The following is a 21286-nucleotide window of genomic DNA, read 5'->3' as shown; positions in this document are numbered from 1 at the left end:
ATAGCCGGAATTGGTTTGTTTAGTTGCCTACTGATAATGACTATCGATTTGTGTAGTTTTGAGACCAGTTTAGAAAAATTTTCACGTGTTTTGTTTCGCCGGTTTAAGTGACGATGTACAATATTGAACACACTTTACCCTATAATTCCGGAACCGGAAGTCGGATCCGGATGAAATTCAGGAATTCCGTATGAGACCGGAAGACCTTTCATTCGAATCTGAATTTGTGGAAATCGGTCAAACCATCGCTGAGAAAAGTGAGTGAGATCCATTTTGGTATATATGACCACTATTTCTGGTACTTCAGGAACCGGATACTGGGAACCAGGATAGCCGAAATCGGTTTGTTTAGTTGCCTACTGATAATGACTATCGATATGTGTAGTTTTGAGACCAGTTTGGAATTTTTTTTACGTGTTTTGTTTCGCCGGTTTAAGTGACGGTGTACAATATTGAACACACTTTACCCTATAATTCCGGAACCGGAAATCGGATCCGGATGAAATTCAGGAATTCCGTATGGGACCACGAGACCTTTCATTTGAATTCTAGTTTGTCAAAATCGGTTCAGCCATCTCCGAGAAAACCTAGTGAGATTATTTGACACATACACACACAGACATTGCTCAGCTCGATGAACTGAGTCGAATGGTATATGACACCTCCGGGCTAATTTTCACTAGTCGGTTTTTCAAGTGATTGCATAACCTTTCTATATGAGAAAGGCAAAAAAGGTAAAAAGCTTCTGAAATACGGTCGAAATTCAGTCAATTACATTTATTGTCCCCTCTTCCTTTTGTCCTTCATAAGAAAGCCTAAAGGATCAACTCTATTTTGGTCTGCTCTAGTATCCTGCCATTACTCTAGTAGCGGGTGGTACCGAAGCAACGGAGTCAATTTTGTGCCAACTGATATAACTCCACGAAATTCACCGGAGCTTCGAAAAATGCTATTGAAATTGAAAATTCGCAAATATCCTAGAACTATTCAAACAGGGGTGGAGTTGACAAAAATCTGGCTAAAAACAACGAAAGCAATTGGAAAATCGGTTCTACAATATTTGATGTGCTTAGTGCCAAGAAGGGTACGGTGATTCGGGATGGAAGACGAAATCGAATAAAACAAATTATGAAATTCACCATGAGCTGTAAAGTCCCGGGCCTAACACATAGATGGCGCTAGTTTTATTGCAGTCATCTTTTTTTCAGTGTATTCAAATCCTAACGTTTAAAAGACAGCTGTTAAAATTTCATGATATTCTATTCATTAGTTTGTGATATATTGTGCTAAGAGTGACGCTAGTTTTGTTATTTTCAGAACAATGGATCAAAAACAATTTCGTGTTTTAATTTTACACTGATTCTTGATGGGGAAAAATACCGTTCAAGCGAAGCAATGACTTGAAAAGAGTTATGGAGACTCCGCTCCATCAGAAACAACAATTAAACGTTTGTTTACTGACTTCAAACGCGGTCGTACAGATACTGATCATACAGAACGCAGTGGATGTCCAAATGAGGCTGTAACACCAGTAAGCATAAAAAAATCCGAGAGACCTTTTGAAAGACTGAAAAGTGAAGTTGCGTGTGTTAGCTGACATCGGAAAGATATCAAAAGAACGTGTTGGCTTTATATTGCATGTGCATTTGACTATGATAAGGTTTTGTTCAAAGTGGGTATCGCGTTTGCTCACTGTTGACTAAAAACGAGAACGTGTTGATGATTCTCAGCAATGTTTGGCCATGTTTAAACTTACAAACCGGAATGTTTGTGTTGATATGGGGCAATGGATGAAAGATGGATTTATCACTTCACTCCGCCTTATTCGCCAGATTTGGCTCCCAGCGACTACTGGCTGTTCGTAGATCTGAAAAATATGCCCGCCGGTAAGAAGTTTCGCACGAATGAAGAGGTTATCGCTGTTACTGAGGCCTATTTTGAGGCAATAGATAAATTTTGAACCAAAAAAATCCGTGTTCCCTTTGATAGGCCTAAAACTTTTCAGCCCATGTGTTTTGTAGTTTTAAATTTCCTGAAAATACGATAATCGGTTTAATTTTGTTGAGTGAATATGCGAGTGTCAGTTTTATCGGATACACCCTTTACTTGTAGTGAAGCATTGAAAGTTGCATGTATACAAAACAAAGGGAAAGATTCACCCAAATGTCACAATGCGTATCGAAGTGTGTTGTCGAGATGCTAAAGAGCTAAATAAAAGACTGACTGTAGTGAAGAGGATCAAAGAAACTTGCGTAATTTTGCACAGCTAATAACACTGAACTACCATTTCGAGGTCCATACCGTTTGTTGGTCTTAGACAGCTCATCGAACAATTTACCCATAACGGATAAAGAAAGTGATGAGACATCCCGAGTGACTTACTTCGAACAAAATGTATCATTTTTCCCTAGTGTTTAACGAACGCAAACAGTTTACGGAGCAAAAAAGCAGAAGCGATGTCGGGTTGAGTTGTTTGTTTCGATTTTGGTGCTGTACGTTGTCGTCTGATAGACATAAAACATGAAGTATAGTCAGACTATTTGCACAGGTTGTTCGTCCGTAAACAGAGTGTGATATGCTTTGTTGCGCGATATTTTAGAAGCTAAGAATAGTTTCCAAGTCGTATTTTCTTCAGGAGAAAAAAAAATATTTCTTTCGCTCGTGTGGAAAATTCATTTGTGAAAGTTTATAGTTTTGGTGACATTTCACAACTTGTCCATTTCAAACCGTTTCGTTAAGTGCGATTTATTCTAACGCATATTATGTAAATCATGTTCTCTCTGTATTTATATGTCGCCTGTAGTTGATTAAATTTACATCTATTGCTTTGATATGGTCCAAACGGTGATGGCGGCCTTGTTACAGCGACATACCCTTCCAAGACGGACGGTCGGATATTTGAACAGTCTATGAGTGCCACGCATCAATAGGGTCGCCGGAACGTGATTGTAATATCGATAGCAGATTTATGCAAATTCCGCTTCTCGCAATGCCATTAAAAGGCACTCTCTGTGTTGAACAGAATGGGATAATTTGCCAAGCACATTAGCAGAGCTGATTTAATGATTTTCCTTCGGAATGGGGATCGTCTTTTAATAGTAGCGCATTTAGCAATATTAAAAAAAAACTATTTATTTCAAAGTAAACTACAAAACTTATTTCTATTCTCAAAAGGTTTCAACAAATCATCCATCGCAGATTTCTATGACAAGCTAGAGAAGGATGAAAATGGTCTGCCAAGTAGTCGTGGTTTTGGACTAGATGACTCCGGCCACGTTGGCTTAGTAAGGACTGAAAATGGACTGGCGGGAAAGTCTGGTAAGTGAAGATAGATATCTTCCATAGTCCACCGGAACATAATGATACGATAATGATACCTTTTTGTTTGCAGAACACCGAGGATCACCTATTTCCTGCTATTCCCCACAAAATCGACTGCTTTCTTGGCCTTCGCAACACCTGACTCCTACCAGCGAGGGTGGAACAGTGAGTGCGCGAAAAGCGCAAAATCTAGGTCTGATTTGTGTTGTTTGTGGGGACACCAGTTCTGGGAAGCATTACGGCATTTTAGCGTGTAATGGATGTTCCGGATTTTTCAAGCGCAGTGTACGGAGGAAACTTATCTACAGGTATGGAATGATGCATTAGAAATCGGACCAACAATTCGCTGACAGATTACAACTCACCTTCCCAAACGTGGCAATCGTTCAACTCGATTGTTTACATATTTATGTTTTATTATCATAAGTTATATTTAATTTACAAACACACAAAAGCGCCTCGCTCCTGATCCCCTGCTGGACCAGCTATCAGAGATAACCTCTCAATATTCACATAAGTGAATTCGTCCATCGACGGTCGGGTCACATTTGGCCGAGTGTATCCTCAACATAATTCCGATCGATCCCTCGGGACAAGCACTGAGCCTGTCCAAATACGCTAACGCTCGTACGGCTGTAGTCAATTCACCCTTCTCGTTTTTCGGTGTAACTGATTTTCCACTTTCTTTAGTTGAGTTGAGAAGGGGAACGTTGGCCGGAAACATCGTATCCGTGTGTGCAAACAAAAAAAAACGACCATCATCGGCATCGGCATCAACCTCGGTAAAACTAGGAAGGCTGATCGTACCGATAAACCCATTGCACTAAATGGTAGATTGCATAGTAGCTATCCGAGGAGCAAACCATCCGTGAAACCCAACTATGGGTAACCACAAATTGCCGGTCATAGTTCGGGGAACGATTGATTTTATTGGAAAATACGAAAATGTTTTGAATTATGATTTAAATTGTAACGTTTATTGTTTTATTACAATTTTCCGTTTTGACACTATCATAACAAAAAAATCCTATGTCAGCTTAAGACAATTTTCCGGTCGGTTCTAGATTCAAGTACCGTTTCTTCCCGAAACTCTACGATGCGTACATATTTTCTTCCACATGAAAACTTCATTTTGTACGCTCCACCTGCCAGTCAAATAAGTATCATAGTATTATATCGGCTGACACAAGGTTCATCAGATTTATCTTTCATGTAGTACCCTTCCGGTGCCGGAACCCCATTGCCGACGGTTCGGAAGAAAAATGAAAAATAAAACAACTTTGATATCCACCCAGGACAGCACACACTCGCACTCAGTCCACATACATATCAGCCCCCACCCAGCCGGTGGCGGTCAAACATGGCTGAAAGTGAATAATGGCACTCCTGGGGGATCACACTTTATCCTCGTGTCGGCCATTTCTTCCCATGGCGCAGGGAGGACGAAAAAGCCCACGGTAGATAGAAGCGGCCGTGTATTGATGCTTGCTGGGTCGGTCTGTGCTATCACAGCAGAGCACATCAATTTGCACATCCGACGACCGAGTTCGAAGTCGACGCCAGTCCCGTAGTGGAACCCAGAGTCGGTAATAATCCGTATAACTTTTCCACTCGGCCAAACCCGAACAACGAACGACATTCTCGCTGTAGTGCTCTGTGGATGGAAACGCAGGACCACAGCACAAATATCAAAATATTGAATCAAAATTTATGTATACAGGCAGGATTATGTGGGATTACATTCTTATGATTTATGGGATTTCTTGTTTCTGCCGTTCTGCCACCGCACATCGACCGGATTCGTTTGAGCTCTGTGCTCCGACGGATCCTGCTCGTTGACGACGATGATACGACTGCCTTCGCATGCCACGGATGTTGGATGTTGCCGGATCCACTCTGTACGAGAAATGTAGCAATCCGAAAGGTCCCCGAGCGGAGGACTATGAGCGGATTATATGTTTGATGGGGCGCTCGTTCCGGATGGCTCTCAATATTTGTATCCGAATGACAAATTCGAGTTAGTTTTTATGATGAAACATAAATCAGAAATGTGATTTCTGTGCAGAAGCGTCCCTACCGCGAATTGTGCGAGTATTGCGCGAACGCTCCTGAACATTCCCGATGGAGGCAGGTGAGGCTTTCGCAGTCATTTGACTGTAACGGCCGTTGAAATGATTGCCTTTCAAAAATTGTGGCCGATTCTGCTGGATAAACAGTAATGCTGGAAATTATTCTTATTCATAAAGTTTTGAATGTGAGTCTGACTGTTTGGTCAATAGGCTAATAAAAAAGATATTTACAAATGGTAATAATTACAGGCCGTATTTTTATTACAATTCGGTGATGAAATTAAAGTTTTAATATTAATACAATTTGCTTTAGTATGGGGCTTCAGCAAAATAGAATAATTTTTTGTGAGAATGCGAAGAGCTTGATCGAAAATTGCTTCTATTGTACTGAATATGATAACGTATTTCTCAGCAATGTGCGACAAAATATCAAGTGGTCAAAAATAGTACCAAAATACTTCAAACCAAGTTTTCTCTTTTTTCTAAATCAAGAAGAACTTCTAAAATCAAGAAGACAATTTTGGGGTAAAGAATTAAATGTTATTCGGCAGCCTTAAGCCATTTTACACTTGACATTATTTCATAACTGTAAATGTAAGGTATTTAAGTATTTATTGTACCTCCTTACTTCCACTATGATTTTTTTGTGAATTGAATATGAAATTTTATTGAAATTTGGCTCAATGCATTCTCCATGGCGGGTGTCTTCAATATCTGTGAATTCGATAAACCCGATAAATTTATGTGAAATGTTTACACTAATCATCCTGTATCTCCTGAACTGGAAGTCGGATCTGATTAAAATACAAACTGTTTTTATGGGACCTTAAAACCTTTTATTTGAATGTTAGATGGACGAAATCGGCTCAGTCATCTACGAGCAAAATGAGTGACACTATTTTAATTTCATTACAAATATCATCCTGTAGTTCTGGAACCATAAGTTGGTTTTAAATGAAATTATGAAACCTTATATGGGAGCATAGGATTGAGTCACACAAGTCAGTCTAAGTTTGCAGAAATCAGTTAAGCCAAATCCGAGAAAAATAATTGAAATTATTTTTCACACACAAATTTACTTATCTCGACAAACTTAATCGAATGGAATAAGGGTGTAAGAAGTTGCATTCTTTCAATAGTTATTGTTGCAAGCAGTCTAAATCAATATAAATATGGAATTGCTTTGAATTTAAAAATTATGTTGCCAAAAATGAACCGTGCTAGAATCGATACGTCATGAAAAAGGGTGCTGTGCATATTCTTTTAGGTGCTAAGAAAAAAATTGCATAAAACAGTATGGAAAATCGTGTTTCATTTCGCTCCGAAACATCGCATTATCATCAAGCGCGTATAACTGCTACTACCGGAATTAAGTGAAAACTCGCTTAAACAAAAATATCGATATCTTCGTTGAAAATGGACGAATTTCAACAATCTATGGCTTGTTGGATAGCTATTACCGAGCGGAATCTAAGTTTAAAAACATATTCTGTTTTCAAGTTCAATTATGACAGATAAAGTTTTCACATAAAACTTCGTTTAACTCAAAAAGTAAACTAGTTTGACCAAATTCGGACTAGTCATCTCTGAGATTTCGACCTCTTTGTCAACAACACTCATACACACATGGACATTTGCTCAGTTCGTCGAGCTGAATCGATTGGAATAAGACACTTGATTCCCCGACGTCGGAAAATTTTTCTAAAGTTTGAGCGAATCCTATACCTACTTTTTATATTTATAAAAACCATTCTTAATCCACCTAGTGGTGTGATAATGCCTTTCTCTTTTTTCATAAAAGTCTCATGAAAATATATTTCATACTTTTATTAAATAATTTCGGATACCAATTTTGACACCAATTGATTCAGATTGATTCGAGTAGTTCACAAAAGCATGCTTATGTCACATAGTCAGCATCAATTTTCCAAACCAGTGCTTGACATTTGCGTTGCCTATTTGTATGAGAACAGTGATGCTAATCTAAAAAAAACCTTCTTAATCCACCTAGTGGTGTGATAATGCCTTTCTCTTTTTTCATAAAAGTCTCATGAAAATATATTTCATACTTTTATTAAATAATTTCGGATACCAATTTTGACACCAATTGATTCAGATTGATTCGAGTAGTTCACAAAAGCATGCTTCAGTGTTTATGTCACACAGTCAGCATCATTTTTCCAAACTAGTGCTTGACATTTGCGTTGCCTATTTGTAATCAGTGATGCTAATCTAAAAAAAGCCTTCTTAGTCCACTTAGTGGAATTTTCATATATCTTGAAAAATCACCATAGGGGGGAGTACATGAAATTTTCGAAATCGAAAAAAAATTTTTGATGCCAAAAGGCTTAGAATTGCATGAAACGTCGAGATTTAGTGTCATCTCGAAAAAATTTTTAGTCGAGATTTAGTGTCATCTCGAAAAAAGTCCCAGAAAGTTGATTTTTTCAAACAAATTTTTTTTGAGAGGATACTAAATTTCGATGTTTCATGCAGTTTTAAGAGTTTCGGTATAAAAAAAAATTTTCGATTTTGGAAATTTCATGTACTCCCCCCTATGGTGCTTTTTCAAGATCGAAAATTGTCAAACCTTTACCACCGGGCAGCACCCCTTAAGCATGTCCGATTTAGGTCAAATTTTGCATGAAGGCTTTTTTCGAGGTGCCTAAACTTTTGAGCACTAGAACTTTACGAAAATAGAGTTGATCCCAAAATTTTGGCACCCTTATATATAAGAGCGGTAAAAATCAACGTGTTTTGTTGGTTACGTCACTTATACCATCATATATCTGGAACCAAAAGTCACAACCATTTGATCTTCGAACTTGATCAACGGCCCGACAGTAGCTTTCAAACGAGCCCAAGTTTGTTAAAATCGGATCAGCCATCTCTGAGAAAATTGAGCGCGTTCAAATACAACGCTTTTTGTCGGTTACGTCACTTATACAATCATATCTCCGGAACCAAAAGTCACAGCCATTTGATCTTCGAACTTGATCAATGGTCCGACAGTAGCTTTCAAACGAGCCCAAGTTTGTTCAAATCGGTTCAGCCATCTCTGAGAAAATTGAGCGCGTTCAAATATCTTCGAAAAGTGCACACACATACACACACATACATACACACACATACACACACACACAGACATTTTCCGATCTCGAAGAACTGAGTCGAATGGTATATAACACTATGGGTCTCCGAGGCTCCGTTCGAAAGTCGGTTTTTCCAGCAATTCTAATACCTTTCTATAGAGAAAGGCAAAAAGGTAAAAATGATTAAGGTAGTATTTGTTCACAAATTCATTCTTTTACAAAAAAATATCATGAATTATGATGTATAATAAAGCTTGCTTCATTTAGAATTGGAACAAACTTTTGCTCATATTGTGGCGCTCTTGGTGGACGGATTTTCAAGTTCTTGGCCCACGTATCGGGAATTTTGTCAGCTTGACGTATGATTTTTGACATTCCGCAAATCGACTGTACTTTGTAAACAATCAACATGGAAGCCGAAAGAAGGGAAAAAATTGTGCACAGTTATTTGGAAAATCCATTGTGGTATGCATCTAGGCTAGCTAAACAGCTGAAATTGCCCAGAAATACCGTATGGCGCGTTATCAAACGGTATAAGGAAACATTGACGACGATTCAGAAGCCTCAAGCCAATCGTCGGAGTGGAACTGTCAACCGGAATCTGCGTGGTAAGATTTTGAAGACGATTAAGAGGAATCCTAATCTGTCGGACCGTGATTTGCCGGAAATCGAGGAGAACTCGACTCCGGAAAGGAATCAAGTAGTATCGAGCCAGCAAACATCCAAATCGGACCATAAAACAGAATAGTGTGGTCAAAATTTGTGATCGGAAACTATATGACCAGGTGCTGACCATGTTCGACGGGGGTCTTCTGATGGACGATGAAACCTATGTCAAGACTGACTTTCGGCAAATCCCAGGTCAAAAATTTTACTTGACAACGGCTCGGGGGGATGTTCCAGCCAAATTTAAATTTGTTTTTGCCGACAAATTTGCAAGAAAATTTCTGATTTGGCAGGGCATTTGCAGCTGTGGCAAAAAAAAACGAAAGTTTTCGTTACAAATAAGACAATGACATCGGAACTATACCAAAAAGAGAGTTTTCAAAAACGAATTTTCCAGTTCATTCGATCCCACGACCATCCCGTAATGTTTTGGCCAGATTTGGCAAGTTGTCTTTACAGCAAAGTCGTTCAAGAATGGTATGCAGAGAAAGGGGTCCAGTTTGTTCCGAAAAACCTTAACCCACCCAACTGCCCCCAGTTCCGCCCTATTGCGGAATACTGGGCAATCATGAAGAGGAGACTCAACGCAAAGGGAAAGGTTGTCAAAGACATCAATCAGATGACGACCTGGTGGAATAAGATAACGATGGACGAAGAAGGAGTGCGCCGCCTAATGAGCCGTGTTACAGGAAAAATTCGAGAATTGCTTCGAAACTGTGACGAATAATTTTATCCATATTTTTTCTTAAAAGTATAAAGAAAACGCTACATTTGTATAAAAAAAGATCTTGAATTCAATAATAAATAACTGAAATACAGGCAATTGTCTTTGTTCCAATTCTATCTGAAGCAAGCTTTAATCGACTCTTGAGTTGTAATGCGATCGAAAAATATTTAAAAACCAATTTTTTATTTTGTGATTCCTACTCATAAATTTCACATGAAGTCTTACCGTCGTCTCGGCAGTCAACATCCGCCAATATTTACTTACTTTGACACCCGCGAATGTCAATATTGACAGGTCACCGTTCCGAGTGTGGACATTATAACAGAAGGGCGAGCAAAACAAATTTAGCAACGATTTGCGGTACGAGTGGAAGAAACAATATTTGAGCAGGGCATGTACGCTACTTAGGAGAGGTAGCTACAACTTAATCCCCGGTATCAATTTAACGAAACACAATCGATAACACAATTGAACGAACTGGTTCCCTTCAACCAAGAAGAAGGTGCCACCGTGACTGCTGACTGTGATTTCGAGGGGAACTTTGTGGAATCCTTGCCAGCTTGAGAGACGGTGATCTTTTTTATGCTGGGGTGACACGGGCCGGTGCTAGCTAGAGTGCCACTCAATAAATTAAATTCTAATTAATCAACGATTCCAGAATGGACTATTTCCTTTTTTGTTTGGCCTCTGGCCGGGTGCGAAGAGCAGGAGGCGCAAGATTAGGGTCAAAATTTATCAGATGTCGCTATTCAATTGTTCGTAGACCAGAGTTAATGCACTTTGCTGTGCCCACCTTCACCACCCGATGACGGGTGGTGATGCCTAGAGCGAAGGGTTCGCGATTTCGGGACACCAGTTGGCGTTTTTATTCACCGGATTCGGTAAGCATGAATACAAATTTGATTCAGTTGTCTGTAAGGATGAATATGTTGCTTTTTAGCATAATGTTGCGAGAGCTTCCGATGGCAAGTGTTCGTGTTCTGGCGGCCAGGAGCAAGTTGGATTGGAGGGTTCCGCTTTGCATAGGCGACTGTCGTCGTGGTGCAACAGGGTTTTGACTATAGAGATTACGGCGGTTGATGAATGGTGTTATGATAAATTGATATTTTATGGCGTGTAATTTTTCTATCTTGATGCTGGTAATCCCCTGAAAAATTTGCCCATATGTTTGATGACATAACTGAGGGTGTGTCGAGCAATGTTTGAACAAGTTGCCTATGTGTATTCGGATGATCCTGGTTTACTCGGGAATCAATGTCCTAAATATCATGAATTGATTCATGAAAATTGAAAAAAAAATTGCTTCTTTTACCAACCATCGTCACAATTGTTCAAGGCCAAAAACTTTCTGGAAGACTTAAAGCAAATCTCGTCTTCTCTTGTATTAAACTCATTTGAATGTCGCTCTCATGCTTTAAGCACTTTTGTTGGGATGTTTTATACTTGAACGAAGTTGATTGGCAAATGGTGTAGTTTTTGCTTCTGTATTCCAAACACGATGGCTGACGGCTGTGTTCTCCCCACGAGAACACCACAAAACATGGCGACCGGCATTTGGTGGAGTCGGATTCGGATTCGACGAAGAAGGGACGGACCAGAACTTGTAGCATTTTGATGATGCTTTCTGTTCTCTCTCCCAAAGTTCAATACGTGGCCAATAGGGGGCGCCAATCGGTCGATGTTCCGAAGTTTGCCAAATGGCATTCACTTCAATTCCAATTAATGTCGCCGTCGAATGGCGGTGCTCCGTAGTGCCTCGGTTCGGATCCTATTTGCCTGGTCTTTGTTGCTACTCGCCTCGCTTTGATAGGATTTAGTGACGAGATCCTTGAAGTTTCGCTGGAGCGATACGGCGAGGGTAGAATCGACCGAACAGCACACTGCTATTCCGTACCAAAAACGACTGTCATCAGCGCAAAGTCATGCAGTCGTACTGGGAGGGAAAAGGCTAAAGAACAAAAACGAGACAGAGAAAATAAAACCAAAATGCAAAAGGATGATCCGGTATTAAAAGTCTATTCAATTGAGCACCCAGCATGCTGTTGTGCGTTTCGACGTGCCATACATACTTGGGTGGGTTCGAGTGCCTTGTCTGTTTATATGTATGCCTTTTCCGTTGGGACCCCAGCTCTGTGCACATCCACTTGAAGTCCTGTTCGTCCTGTTCCGACGGGCGGTGGCTTTATTTCGTGGCTGAATTAAATGATAATGCAGTACGCCGTCGGTTTGAGAGCAATGATTTTATTCGGGTTTAGTCAGGCGCATCCGCGGTTCTACGCAGTGCATATGGCTAAATTCTAACTTCTGTCACTTTGTCATATGAGGTTTTAAAAGGGATTAATAGCCCTGCTATTTCCCAAATTATAAATTCTATATGTCCGTAGATTAGAATAATCTTTACACAAGTGAATAAATAAAATGATTTACTCAATGTTTGTTCATAGTTGACTGCAGAGAAACTGGACTGAAATACACTAATTTCACGTAGATCGTCCACAAAATGTATGTTTTGCTTCCTTTTCTTTTCCTTTAAATCACAATGAATCATTGTAGTCCGAATTTTTCCTCAACAGGTGTATAATTTTTTTCCTATCATTCAAAACTGCTAGATAAATAATTTATAAATAATAAACACGGTAAATGATGACACTGGTAAAATTGTCTTGGATAAGCGTTTTAGTAGAATGCTTTTAGCAAGCAAACATATGATTTATTTGGAGTTTTGTCATAAACTATTAGAATCCCACTGATCCGATCGGAACTGTTCATCTGTTCTATGACTGTTGCGATTTATTTTACCTGCAGGCATTATTGGGGTGCGTATTGTTATTTATTATTTTTATTCATATTAATTCATTTGCGGTTTTAATCTTTTTAAGGTCATTCACCGACGAGTGTGCATTGTATCTTTCATATTCATTTTTCCAGATTTGAAATTTGTGATTCGTATGTAGACCGACTGAGCTGACCAATCTTTAGATTCATTTGCATGTTTTTTTCTCACCAGAACGAATGAGAATTGTGCATGTTTATTATAAGGAATTGGAACACAACCCCTGCCATGTTGAAAGTTTGAGGACTTTTGGGAATTGAAATCAATGCTGACTACACCATTTTTCTCTTTTCACTCGCTACCGGCTCGTCTCCGATAATTCGAGCGGTTGTCTTCTTGAAGGAAGTACACTGGGGTCTCTTTTTACGCGGTTTCCGAAGTTACGCGTTTTTTTTACGCGGATTTCCGAAGTTGGGTTTTATATAAGTTATTAGTGGGAAATTAATGAAAACGTTCGTGATCGCTTCTCAACAATCGGAAAAGAAAATAAACTGCAGCCTTTGTGAAATCCACCAAGAAATGATTCAAGCTATGCAAACAACATCATCATGCATTCCACATGATAATTAAGCCTAAGCATTTTCAGCAGTTTAAATGACAACTAAATCGCAAGTGTCAAGTCAATTGAATGTTGGGTTGTAATACATTTGTAGTATATCTACTGTTCGATTGATGGAAAGATTCATATTGCAATTTAAGTGTCGAGTCATCTGCGATGAAATGAAGTATAAAGTACTTCCGTCTAACGTGTCGATTTCTATCAGTGTAAGACAGTTGGTTGACAGGTTACCAGAGTTGCCTTATTTCCAAATTCATCTAACATTTGCCATCTTATCATTTCGACAGACACACTTGCAAATCAGATCTGATTTTACCAATCACTCCTCATAGTTTTTAAATTTCAGCATACCTCAATAAACTATTCATTGTCGTCTAATATGAGTCAGATTATAACTGGATGGTGGATGTTTACATCCATCAAAATTCAACAAGTCGAAAGAAACTAAAAACGTTGGATAATTTTTTCAAATTTTGTTCACTTTTGTGTTATGGCTCTAGTTGAACTGCTATGCATATATTAATGCACGAGTCAAACAAATCGAAGATGATACGTAGAGTAATAAAAATAAAAATAGAACTTGGCATCCCTGATGTGATCATTTTTCAAATCACCGCTATTATAGAGAATTTGCATTCTTCTCGTCATTTAAAATTAAACATTTGTAACATATATCCGAGTGAGTAATTGATTATTCGTTTACCGTTTACTACGACCGTCTAGTTAGATAGACACGATAACGATTACAGGTATGTGCAGAACAATTTAATATTTAAATACGGTTTAATATTATATAATACGAAGGATGTTTGTGTGTATGTTTGTAGTGACATAACTAAAGTGAAAGAAATGCAAGAAAACATTGGTACTTAAGTATCCAGTGATATTACAATCCACACAAATAAGCGTAAATTTGTAATTTACAATAGTGATTAATTTTTTAATTTTTTGTTTTTTTTTTTAAATTTGTTATTGTTGTATGCTATATTTTAACTCAACTGTTGTATGAATTTTGAAAGTCGAATAAATAAATTTGAAAAATCGAATAGACAGCAGGATATATTGTTTTATTGCCAATACAACTTCCATTTATTCTGTGATTTTGAGCTGCTCGTAAAAATTTTAAACTTGTAAATTTGTATGAGAAAAAAGCATGAAGAAATATTCCAAAACTATTTAATGGCTCTCTATGAGGTTTTACGTGGGTTTCTGAAGTTAAGCGGTCTCAAATTTCAAAGTCCCAAAGTCGATTTTTACACCAGATTACACCAGATCTGGACGTTCATGCATTCTAAGATATTTGCATCAAAAAATTTTTTCCTTAAGTTTTTCGGTTTTTTACGCGGATTTCCGAAGTTACGCGGTTTTTTTTACGCGGATTTCCCAAGTTACGCGGTTTTTTTTTGCGCGGTTTTGTTTTATGCGGTACGTATCCCCCGCGTAAAAAGAGACCCCAGTGTAACAGTTCGGCTGAAAACTTCGTATCGTTTAATAGAAACACACATTTTTTTGCCAAAATTCGTTTTTATTATTCAACATAATTGCCATCAGAGGCGATACAGCGATTATAGCGATCTTCCAACTTTTCGATACCATTTTTGTAGTACGATTTGTCCTTTACCTCAAAATAGGCCTCAGTTTCAGCGATTGCCTCTTTATTGCTTCTAAATTTTTTACCAGCGAGCATTCTCTTGAGGTCTGAGAACAGGAAAAAGTCACTGGGGGGCCAAATCTGGAGAATACGGTGGATGAGGGAGCAATTCGAAGCCCAATTCGTTCAATTTCAGCATGGTTTTTCGTTGTTGTTTTTGATCGATTGTGAGCTCACGCGGCACCCATTTTGCACAAAGCTTTCTCATATCCAAATATTCGTGAATAATATGTCCAACACGTTCCTTTGATATCTTTAGGGTGTCAGCTATCTCGATCAACTTCACTTTACGGTCATTGAAAATCATTTTGTGGATTTTTTTCACGTTTTCATCGGTAACACCCTTTTTTGGACGTCCACTGCTTTCATTGTCTTCGGTGCTCATATGACCAGTACGAAATTTTGCAAACCACTTACGAATTGTTGCTTCGCCCTGTGCAGAGTCTGGATAACACTCATCAAGCCATTTTTTGGTATCGGCGGCACTTTTTTTCATCAAAAAGTAGTGTTTCATCACCACACGAAATTCCTTTTTTTCCATTTTTTTCACAATAACAAAAGTAGCTTCGCTCAAAATACAATATCTCACAAACTAATAATCAGACAGCTGTCAAATTTATACACGTATCTTTTGAAAGTTGGTACTAACTGAAAATGGTATGGATTTAATTCTAGTGACGCCCTTTCATAGAAACGATACGAACTTTTCAGCCGATCTGTTAGTCTTCGTTTTGTCTGATAAGTTGGTAATTGGCAGAAGGTAATAAAGATGATTATTGGTACTCAGACTCTGTCAGTAATTAAGACCAACCAATCCCCAAACATGAACTTTCACACGGTATTCTACAGTCCGTTGGGATAGCATATTTGTGGATGATTTCCAGATAACCTTGATCGTCGGATAAACCCAAAACAGGACGTCTCAAAAGGCAACCACAGAGATTGAATGCCCCTTCTGAAGGATGATTTTTAAAATGTTTGGTTTATAGTTTCCAAAAAATTAACAGAAAAATTGACAAAAAGTTTTAGATTTTTATTTAGGATATAGAAATTTTTAATTGACTTAAATACAGGGTTGCGCGAAGGAACCTGACACATTTTATCTCCGGTTACTCTGGAACCAACCAAGGAAGGGAGAAACCGAGCACGACATTGGAAAGTAGAAGAATGAAGGTTTATTTTTGTCTAGTACTTTTCCATCATGGAGTATTGGAGCGTCGCTCATGAGTTTTTATTTATAACTAGTTTTTTTTTAAGAATCACTCGTACGTTACAACTGTTCGTGTGTTTAGAAAACATTTTGAATTAAAGCCGAAACTGCCGGTACCTTCGCGTAATATTGTGAAGCTGTGAGTGAAAAATTTTATGAAAACGAGCTATGACACTAAACTTAAACCTCCGGGCCACGTCCGGTCTGCCCGGATACCAGAAAATGTTGAACGAATTTGATCCGCTCTTGTGAAGAGTCCCGTGCGTTCGGGTAATTTCCCATGTGGCTTCTCTTCGAATTTCTCGTAGTTTTTTTTTCATTGAATGGTCGAGAAAGATTTGTCGTTTCATTCGTATAAGATCGTAAGTGGTGAGATTTCTCTAAGCGACATAATGATGAGTGACGAAGCCTACTTAAACCTGGACGGCGCGGTAAACAAGCGAAATTGCAAAATTGTTGTTACTATACCTAGACGAATCCGTTACATGTTGTGGAGAAACCCCTTTATTAATTTAAAATGTATTTTAAACTCACAAATAGTTGTAATGTACGACTGATTCTTGGAAAAACGAGCTATAAACAAAAACGCGGTGAACGACATTCCAGTGCTCCATGATGGAAAATTACTAAACGAAAATAAACTTTACTACTTTCTACTACTCTACTTTCCGATGCCGTGTTCGGTTTCTTCCTCACTTTTTTGGTTCCAGAGTAACCGGAGAACCACATGTGTCAGGTTCCTTTGCGCAACCCTGTAAAGACTGTCCCAGATAGTATGGCCGCACTTTGATTTCGCTGTAAATAATTCACAAGTGTTAGATATTCAAATTTTATTCGATATACTGATAATATTAGACTACAACAACAGAATATTATTCTCAACATTGCTACTTAACCATTGTAGACTAGCTGGCGCACCTTCTTGCGAACGTTTCTCATTAAATTCCGTACAGACTTCTTGGGGACAAGTTTTGACACTTTTTTCCAATCTTTTTCGAACTGTTGAATGGTTTCGGCTGCCGAGACATGTTTTCTAAGATGTGCCTTCGTTAATGCCCTAAATTCCTCCATTGGTCGAAGTTGTGGGCAATTTGGTGGATTCATGTCTTTTGGGACGAAAGTGACATTTTTGGTAGTATACCATTCTACCGTTGATTTCGAGTAGTGTCAAGAAGCAAGATCTGGCTTCGAATCATTGGTAGAAGTCGTTTTTGTAAACATTCCTTGATGTATATTTCGCTGTTCATTGAAGCAGTGGTGATGAATGGTTTCGAAATCTTACCGCAGCTACAAATTGCTTGCCTGACCATAGCTTTCTTACCAAATTTTTCGATTTCAATCGATGTCTCGGACTGGTATAACACTTGCCCTTCTCGCACCGTATAATATTGTGGTCCCGGCAAGGATTTGTAATCGAGTTTTACGTAGGTTTCGTCGTCCATGATTATGCAGTTCAAATTTCCAGCAAGAATCGTATTGTACAGCTTTCGAACTTCGAAAGCACAATTTTTCGATGTTATTCTGCTGAAAGTCCACGCTTTTCGAAACAAACTAATGAAAACGAATAAACAACTGCACAAATGATTAGCGAAGAGTGTGAAAAACAGGACGCAGCCATAAAAATTGACAGATTCTGAACCATTGCGAAATGGCAGCGGTTTTTGGTTGCGTCCATACTTTCTGGTACAGTCTTTATTTAAAGTGAATAAATTTCATTATATCTAGTTGATGGAATCAACGTTCACGATTATTACATTATTACACGATTGTGTAAGAAAATGGACTTGATCCGATCAGTATAACAGGATATTATAAATTTCGAAGACAAAGTGTTCTTACGTTTTATAATATTTTATAAAAACTAAAAAAAAAAGTAATTACGAAGAAAACTTATCTTTTATCTAAACTGCCGATACACGTGTCTGATAATTTATTACTCCTAAATCTGCCTCCTCCTATCCCTATGTGCGCGATTTATCAAGAGGTTTGACCTACCCTACAAAAAAGTAGGTCAATGGTGTCAAATCGCACTATCTAGGCGGCCTATTCGCTGATCCAAAACGAGAGATGATTGGTTCACCATATTTATTTCGTAATATGTTCATCGTTTCGCGTACTGTGTGGCATGTGACACCGTTTTGTTGAATCCACATGTTTCCTCTTGGACTCGCCATATACAGGCCGATTCAGGTAATGTCTTATGTCCCTATGTAAAAGCAGCCCGGTTACTGACTCATGAGTTACTATGGTTGATTCTGCATGGGTAGTTTCGTCAGTGCGGGTGAAGGCTTTTTAATTAGCTAGTATGAGGGAGACACATTTGTACATGTTGTTAAGATGATCAATTTAGTCATCCAGTCATTTAGTCATAACCAAAATGCTCTTATAATTGATTTTCTCGTCACAACATTAATCAAACGAAGGAATCTTTGGACTTACCCAGAATTTGTTGATTTTTGCAATAACTTTGTTCTGCTTAGTTTCAATCGGTATTAGACTCAGTTTCAATTGGCATTCGCAAGATTTCCAAAAGGAGTTATAGAGGTAGAATAGGTTTATATTTGAGGAGATTTGGAGTGGTATATATTGATGATTTTTTTTGTTTCGAGTTAATTATGTGTAAAGCCAGTAATATTTCTAAATTTTTCATGAATTTGAGAAGGAATTATAAATACTTTTCGTCCACGCTTGGCGAGTGTATATCAATAATTCATAGCTGTAGAGTTTCTAAATTAAAATATGTCGGTTTTCGACTTGTGGATACTTTTTCAAATCGCTATATAATTTGTATTTTCGGGACGGGTTTGACTATTCAGTTATTGAAATTAATGTCACATTAATTCCAATTCATATTTAGAAATCCTCGAAGGCAGAAACTATTTTTTGTGGATTTTACTTATTTAAATGAATTGATGAACTAATTTGGACATTGCATTGTTTCAACGTTATTGTCGGTTTTGTCCAGTTATGTTTCTGAGATTACCCACCCGCATTTTCTTTAGTAATCTATATCCAAACAAGGATGGAACATTCATTAAATAGAGATTTTCTGTGGTGTTTTCCTAATTGAGTGCTTCTTCTAAAGGGTGATTTTTACTGTTTATAGTTTTTTTTAAATCAACAGAAAAATTGACAAAAAGTGTTAGATCTTTATTAAGGATTCAGAATTTTATAATTGACTTGATTACAGGATATCGCAAAGGAATCTAACATAATTTGTTCTCCGGATCCCCTCCCTTAATTTAAAATGTTTTTTAAACTCACGAATAGTTGTAATGTAGAAGTCAAAAACGACACTCCTGTGCTCCATGATGGAAAACTACTAGACGGAAATGAATCTTCTGTATTTAAAGTTTTCACTATATCTAATAGAATCAGCGTTCATGATCAGCTTTTGAAAAATATGTATCAAGTATGGGATTGCTTCGAGCAACTCAGTAATCGCTTGTGCTTACTTTCCTTCAAAACTGCACATACTAGAAGTTCATTGCGACAAACGGTAATTTGAAACAAATTTTCGCCTGAATATAAACTAGGTTTCATGTTCTAGTTCGTGTATTCATTCTCTGTGCTTGTAATATGATTTCCAAATGTAATTATGTGTACACTTACTTCGTTACAGATGTCAAGCTGGTACAGGAAATTGCACGGTTGATAAGGCACACCGGAACCAGTGCCAGGCTTGCCGACTGAAGAAATGTCTGAATATGGGAATGAATAAAGACGGTAAGTGTAACTGAGATGGAATGAATTGTTTTCAGTAATGAACATTTTTCTATAGTAGTTTTAACAATTTCGAAATGTTCGAGCCTGACCACGAAAGATGCGGCTGTCCAAAATTATTTACCTTTTTCGGCTTCCATCTGGCAATACTTTTTTGTTGCCCGAAATCGTATTCAGAGCTGGCAGCACCCTCTCGATTTTAATGAAACTTGCTGTACATGAAAACTTTGCACACTTTGTTTTTTCTAAAAATGATTTAGACTGTCTTTTGAAAAAAGTCAAACTATTCTGCCAATTTTTCTCAAATGTCCCCGGTTTTTTTTTTCAAATGACAAATACTATATAAAAGTGTTGTAGGAGTGGTTTTTACAAAATTAGACAAATTTTTGAATAAAAATATTGAAAAAAATCCTTATCGACTCCTACACTGAAAAATCGATTTTGAAAATTTGAAGTCGATTTGCAAAAAAAAAACTTTGTTACAAGATAGCCGGTTATGTTTTCTTACCTACAGTCAAAAATTCAACCAAAACTTTTCCTTGTCTAAACTGAATAAAATCTTTGGAGAGCTTAACGCATCAATGTGCATGGTGAGACAGGTAAAGGAACTTGATGGTGAGACAAATGTTATGTATCAAAATAATTACATATTTTTGTAAAATTCAATACATAATGTTGCGGTGGTTATTCCGTTCCCCGATCTTTCTTCAGATCTAAACAAGAAAATAATGAAGCAATAGTGCAATATTTGTTTAATGACATAAACTCTTTTCAATGACATTTTTGATTGATAAAAATATACTTTCTTGCTATATTAGACAATATATTTTCACAAACTGAGTTTAATTGAATTCTAAGATCATTATGACTTTCGTTGGTTTAGTTTTCGATAAAATAACACAATTTTTTTTCAAATAACTTTTTTTTTCTTAAAAGTGCTCAACTTGAATTTTTTTATATTTAAAAGATATTTTATTCAGGCCTTTTTGCGTACAAGCTTCACGTGGCCGATTGAGCTGAGTTTTTAGCTAAAATTTTTTTTTGTATTGGATCTCGTTGTCACCCTTTTTCTAGGGGAAGAGGAGCTCCCATTTCTCTCCTGCGAGGATTGAGGGGCACTTTGTTCGTGATTCGTCTCGTCATCCATTGCCGCATCGGTGGTATTGTTGTTGATTTTGTTGCTAGTTGCTGTAGATGCGTCTTGTTGTACATTGTTTGCAGTTGCTGGTTGGTTGGATGGTAAGTTGTTAACTGCAGCTGGTGTACTTTGTTCTATAGGGGATACGTTGGATGGTTTCGTTGAAGGGGATGCTTCACTGTTGGTGACTGTCACAGGTGTACTGGGGTTGCTTGGGGTTGGTGTGAAGGAAGCACCGTTGTCCAGTTTATCACATGGCTTACCGTAGTGAACAGCTTTTTGGCAATATTGACATGT

At 37.9% G+C, this 21286-nt stretch overlaps 1 protein-coding gene across 2 annotated transcripts in view; it reads left to right on the top strand.

Moving 5' to 3' along the window:
* Positions 1-21286, top strand: part of LOC131429622 (photoreceptor-specific nuclear receptor-like) — a 67106-nt gene that overhangs the window by 12686 nt on the left and 33134 nt on the right. For both annotated transcript variants that reach the window (XM_058593858.1, XM_058593859.1), the window contains exons 2-4: positions 3175-3318; positions 3392-3629; positions 19751-19854. In XM_058593858.1, coding sequence (XP_058449841.1) covers positions 3175-3318; positions 3392-3629; positions 19751-19854 — 486 coding nt within the window. The remainder of the gene's footprint in view (positions 1-3174; positions 3319-3391; positions 3630-19750; positions 19855-21286) is intronic.

This window comes from Malaya genurostris, chromosome 2, assembly GCF_030247185.1.
Source record: "Malaya genurostris strain Urasoe2022 chromosome 2, Malgen_1.1, whole genome shotgun sequence".
Classification (NCBI taxonomy): Eukaryota; Metazoa; Arthropoda; class Insecta; order Diptera; family Culicidae; genus Malaya; species Malaya genurostris.
The sequence above is the reverse complement of the archived record's forward strand: the minus strand, read 5'-3'. Positions and strand labels throughout refer to the sequence as shown.